Source organism: Cornus florida, unplaced genomic scaffold (genome assembly GCF_030987335.1).
Source record: "Cornus florida cultivar Cherokee Brave unplaced genomic scaffold, ASM3098733v1 CherokeeBrave_3.0.0_Hap2_Chr01, whole genome shotgun sequence".
Taxonomy (NCBI): Eukaryota; Viridiplantae; Streptophyta; class Magnoliopsida; order Cornales; family Cornaceae; genus Cornus; species Cornus florida.
In genome coordinates this window covers 20,383,990-20,389,989 of record NW_026775571.1, presented here as the reverse complement: position 1 = coordinate 20,389,989, position 6,000 = coordinate 20,383,990, and the positions used below count along the sequence as shown (strand labels likewise).

Genomic DNA, 6,000 nt, shown 5'->3' with positions numbered 1-6,000 from the left:
TGTGTGCGATTTTTCATGAGATACCCACTATTCGGCTGAGACTGCCCTATATTTCAGTGAGAGTCTTACTGTGTGTATGTATATATCGACTATGTAGTTATTGCATGAGTTTGGCTAAGGATGTATTGCTTCTTGGTTCTCTGATTGGGTTCTAGTATAAAGGATTTGTTCGTAGGTTTTGACCAATTCTTGTTATATTTTTTAGGTATTCATTAGTACCAGTCATAGAGGTTGTTCGTGTAGATTAGAGACCATTCATCTTCACTTTTACGAATCATCGAGGTATGACATTATCCTAGTTTTCATTTAATTTTTAGATTTAGTTGTTTATTTATTATTTCGGTAGACTTAAGACATTATTTTAGTTATGGGATTTCATTAGAGGCCCATAAGATACAAATTCCCCAGTTATACTATGGAGATTTATTATTTATTAGATTTATTGGAGTATTGGTATCAGAGGAATTGGGGATTTATTAATTATTACTTTAGTTATCTATTCAACGTTATTATTTATTTTATTATTTCTCTTCTTGTATCCTGTACTTGTTAATTATCAATTGTTTTTTATATTAGTAGGTTTTCGAGGTGTGGGTCTGACCAACCTACACGTAAAAATTCGGAATATGATAAGATTGCATCTATAGAGGCATGCATGTGTGAGTGCTAATTAAAAAAAACAAAAAAAAAGAAATAAAGGAGAGATTGTATTGCTTGGAGAACTATTGAAAATGTTTACATGGTATAAAAGTTTTTAAAGGACTTATTTGTCTTTTTGAGTCTAAAAGTGAATATAACCCTAATTTTCTCTACAGTAACTTAAATTAATTGATACTATAATTTTGGAGCTCCTTTAAAATGAGCTGGCACAAACTAGAAAATGACGTGGCAAAATTCAATTGCCAGTTGAGGATTACAAAAGTGAAGTTCCCATAAAGGACATGAACCTCTGTGTAATACTCCGTATCTATCTTCCATGGTGATGCTATAACTTGGGGTACAAGCGTAAAAAGACTTCAAAAGAAAGATTTATTTCAAAAAGTGTTGCTTATTTATGCTAAAAGAGTTTTCCAAAAATCAACGTTCAAAGTTCAAAACCCTTTCAGAGTTTCTTCCAAAATCTCTCTCTTCATTCCGGTATGTGTTCTTACAGTCCTACTCATATTGCTCGGTGTATTCAATTATTCGATTGTGTCTTATGTGTGTGTGTGTGTGTTTTGGTGTGTATAATTGTGTGTATTTATATTTGTTATATTTGTGTGCAGTGCTGTTGCTAGGGTTTGAGTAGATTGATAGCCATGTCGTTGAGGCCGAACGCCAGAACCGAGGTTCGCCGGAACCGATACAAGGTCGCCGTCGATGCGGAGGAAGGTCGGAGACGGAGAGAGGACAACATGGTTGAGATCAGAAAGAGCAAACGTGAAGAGAGCTTGCTCAAGAAGCGTCGCGAAGGTCTCCAATCGCAGCAGTTCACTCCCAACATTCAAGCGTCTACCATGGAAAAGAAGGTCTTTATTCTCTCTCTATACATATTTATATGTATGTGTAATTGTATGCATTGAGAGATTGAAGGATTATTTGGCTGATTGCTGTTTTAGATATGTGGGTTTAATGTTTTAGGGCTTCGCTTCCTTTCGATCATTGTTTTGGGTTGGGATTTGAAGATTGATGATTAGAACTTCAATTTTTTTTTTTAATTGTAACTACAGTGATTTTTGTTGGATAACTTAGGCATTAGGGGTTTTTGGCTCTCTTTATCTTTTCCATGGTGCCCTTATGGATATTATGCTTTGGTTGCTGGTTTGGTTGCAGTTAGAAAGTCTTCCTTCCATGATTGCTGGGGTTTGGTCAGATAACGGCAATTCACAGCTGGAGGCAACTACTCAATTTCGTAAATTGCTTTCTATAGGTATGATAATGATTTTATACGTCTTTGTAAGTTCTGTTTTGTGTCTCTTACTTTCTGAGTATTATAATTGTATTTGCTGTATTTAAATCACCAGAACGTAGTCCCCCAATAGAGGAAGTTATACAATCTGGTGTTGTTCCCCGATTCGTGGAGTTTCTTATGAGGGAGGATTTCCCACAGCTTCAGGTCTGAAGTTGGACTTTGTGGCATTTTAGTCCGTTTGTTATTTGGGTGCATTGTTCTAATAATTACTGATTTAGTATTTGTAATATCTGGAGTTTTTTACAGTTTGAGGCTGCATGGGCACTTACGAATATTGCTTCTGGTACCTCGGAGAATACCAAGGTGGTAATTGATCATGGGGCAGTCCCTATTTTTGTGAAGCTTCTGGGTTCTCCAAGTGATGATGTTCGTGAGCAGGTAAATGCCTAGTTTATCGACCTATTTCAAAATGTTGAAGTCTGTATCATCTGTGACTATGAAAATGCGTTCATGGCATTTATGTTTAACACTTCTTGAAACTGTAGGCTGTGTGGGCATTGGGGAATGTTGCTGGCGACTCCCCTAGGTGCCGTGATCTTGTTCTGGGCCATGGAGCTTTGATTCCCTTGCTGGCACAGTTGAATGAGCATGCCAAGCTTTCAATGCTGAGAAATGCTACATGGACGCTATCAAACTTTTGCAGAGGCAAGCCACAGCCCCCGTTTGAGCAGGTTGTTGTCTTCATCTAGGTGCTTTTGGCATGCAGTAATATTTTCTTACTTGTCACTGTTTGAATTTATTTTGGCAGACGAGGCCAGCACTTCCAGCCCTCGAGCGACTAGTTCATTCCAGTGATGAAGAGGTGCTGACAGATGCATGCTGGGCTCTATCATACCTCTCCGATGGTACGAACGACAAAATTCAAGCTGTGATTGAGGCAGGTGTCTGTCCACGACTTGTTGAACTCCTCCTGTAAGTTGCACCTCAGATATTCCATTGTTTGAGCCCCATATTCCATTTACTTTATTGAAATTCTGAAAGTACGAAGTTCATAATTGTTGTTTCAGTCATCCATCTCCTTCAGTCCTCATTCCTGCACTTCGCACGGTTGGGAATATTGTAACAGGAGATGATATACAGACTCAGGTATGAACTTGTGAGAGGTGCTTCGGATTGTCTAATATTAACTTTTTGATAAAAAATAAATCTGATTGTTGAACAGATATCATTATTATTTGTTACTTAGTATGACTGTTGATAACTTGATACATCTATTTGTATCGCAAGTCACATCTCCTTCATCCTAAGAAGCAGAAACAAACTTAAGAAAGAGCCATACTGTTTGATACTTGTCAGACACCAGTCATACTGTTTGACTCTTGTCGAACACCAACACTTGTTTGACAAATCTTAATAGAGTTTAAATTTTAAGAATAAAGTTCTTAATTTTTGGGCACATGGCCAACAATACCTAAAGATATGCTAACGTCTTCGTCATCATCATCCTTACCTTATTCCATGTGGATGGGGTCGGTCACATGAATTCTCTTTCTCCATTCTTTTGTATTATCAACCCTGAGTAGCGAAGTGGTTATTTTAAGTAATTTTTTGATTTTCAAGTGTTATCATTATATTATCTAGAATCGAGTCTTTATTATTTTTAAACTCCATAAACTATTTTTTAGTTTGACTAATTCTCAATTTTTTTGATTATAAATCATCTTTAACGTTAAATGAAAGTCTCCTGTATCATGGAAAAAGTGTGTAGTCCTAAGAAGACTCAAGTTAAAGATTTATATAACTTAGCAAAAAAAAAAAAAGAGTTAAAGATTTATATGAAATTTGATCATATTTGAGAAATAAAATAAGGAATAGTTATTGAAGGAGTGGGCATGACAATTGGAAAGAAGTCGCCAAATTATGCATGGACTAACACTTATACGCAAACATATGTAAGCACTTGCATAGGTGTCCTTTGCATGCCTTTTTCTAAATGACAAAAGTGATTTTAATTTATATGTTGTCATAAAAATGTTTATGTCGTGTAAAATTATTAATTTTTATATGAAAAGATAAGCTTTATTGTTGTGTCCTAGCTGTATTTGTGTCCTACTTTTTTGACCTTGTCGTATTGTATCCATGTCCCGAGTCAATATCCATGCTGCTTAAGTTTCATTTGAGCATACTTGTCATATGTACATCCTAGGAAGTACGGGCATGATTAAAAGGTTGAAGTATCTATTTTGGACCCGTGTGTACATATAACACACATACATAAATGTGTATGTACTAGTGTTTTATATATATGCAAGTGGTTGATTTTGATTTTTTATAATAATATGATATATGATAAAATCTACACGATAATTGCTTTCTCTTAATGGTATTTGATTTAGTTACTGCATATGATTAACGAGATGATTTATGTGCATTGATTACTTGATCCTTTATCAACTGTGTAATTCATTTTTATTTTTATTTTTTTTAAATGAACTTCTGATTAGTCGAGTTGCATATCTTGAACTGTTTCAAATATACATTTGATTTAATTGAACTCATATGTAAATTAAAAAGCTACATGTAGGTTGATTTTGCTAATTTATCAAATTGAAATCCTTTATTTTGATATTAACCACTTTGTGTTGCTTATTTTTGTTTTGTTATTTTTGTTTGTTTGTTTGTTTGTTTGTTTGTTTGTTTGTTGTTCTATACAAAATATCTATTTTTAACACATGCGCCTTACTTTGATTAAACTCACTCCGTACGTTGCACCTTGCCCTTAGGTTCTAGGAAACCTTGATTCCTTAGTGGTGGCAATTCGTGTTTGCGGGTTATATTCGTGACGTGCTAACCTAATAGTATTATGTATATTTGTGCTCGCGGGTTATATTTGTTACTTTGGTTAATCCTGAACACATCCTGTTTACTAATCGTGTTAGGAGCCCTTGACATGAACAAGGCTCGTTTATTAAACAGGTACCACGACACAACCCATTTAACCTGTTTAATGGGTCACGTAACTTATAACACGACACAACCCGTTTAATAACCAAACCATTTGAATTAAATGGGTCATGTAACCCTTTTATTAACTCAAGTATAAAATGCAAATATAGTAAAAAGATGAGATAATGAATGACTAAATTCATGAAAATGAGGATAATTGAGACAATACGATTACAAAAAAAAGGCCAAACAACAATACATGTATTGGGTTTATATTGATATAATAAACATCCATAGTAATTGGGTTAAAACAAGTTACGAGTTTATTTGGTTGACCTAACATGATTAATTAAATGGGTCTAATAGGGTTAAAAGGGTTGAGCTCCAAAACAACACCAAACGATTAGTTAAATGGGTTGACATGACTATGATACAAACATGATTCAAGTTAATCCAAACATGCTAACTGCATGTTGTGTCGGATTTTGCTACCCCTAATTGTAGGTATGCTAGGTTGTTTCTTTTGTTAGCGAGAGAGATGATTAGGGAGCTATGTTAAGAGTATGAAATAGATAGGGAGAGGCACAAAATGCCATTTTTAACACAAGAAACAATTATTGGTTCGGGAGAGGCTTTGTACACCCACTCACACATATCTAACTACTAATGCAATCAGCTATGAAAGAGAACAAATAAATCTGAAGAAGGGAAAAACATAGAGCAAGATTAAGCTAACGAATAACTTAAACACCCACAACTCAATCCCAAAGAAAGGGAGAGGTAAAAAGCTGCTATGACAGACTAAATTTATATTGATAATATGTAAAATGTTGCTGAATACAACTTGGAACAACCCCTTTATAAGCCCCAAGGGATGCCCTAGCAAAGATTTAATCCTAACCCTTCTTATAAATATAATCTAACGGCTACTAATTTGTCCAGCAGAATAAAATATGTTAAAATTGACAAAACAGCCCTGAAGTGGTCACATGACTCACTTAATAGGCACATGACTGATTAAATAGAAGCAAAATGACAAAAATATCCCAACTAAAGCTTAAGGCAAACAGTAAACAGAAAATTAAGACAGATTAATGACTTAACTAAATGACTTAAACCCAATAAACAATTCTGCCCCTATTAATGCGATCTCAGTCTAGTCT

At 34.9% G+C, this 6,000-nt stretch overlaps 1 protein-coding gene across 4 annotated transcripts in view; it reads left to right on the top strand.

The window, feature by feature from the left end:
- Positions 1-1,052: 1,052 nt before the first annotated feature.
- The window catches only part of LOC132293577 (importin subunit alpha-2-like), a 31,177-nt gene continuing 26,229 nt past the window's right edge, over positions 1,053-6,000 (top strand). For all 4 annotated transcript variants that reach the window (XM_059791138.1, XM_059791117.1, XM_059791123.1 and 1 more), the window contains exons 1-8: positions 1,053-1,137; positions 1,266-1,508; positions 1,813-1,909; positions 2,004-2,095; positions 2,198-2,329; positions 2,437-2,622; positions 2,700-2,863; positions 2,959-3,037. In XM_059791138.1, the coding sequence (XP_059647121.1) occupies positions 1,299-1,508; positions 1,813-1,909; positions 2,004-2,095; positions 2,198-2,329; positions 2,437-2,622; positions 2,700-2,863; positions 2,959-3,037 (960 nt within the window). In that variant the 5' untranslated portion in view covers positions 1,053-1,137; positions 1,266-1,298. The remainder of the gene's footprint in view (positions 1,138-1,265; positions 1,509-1,812; positions 1,910-2,003; positions 2,096-2,197; positions 2,330-2,436; positions 2,623-2,699; positions 2,864-2,958; positions 3,038-6,000) is intronic.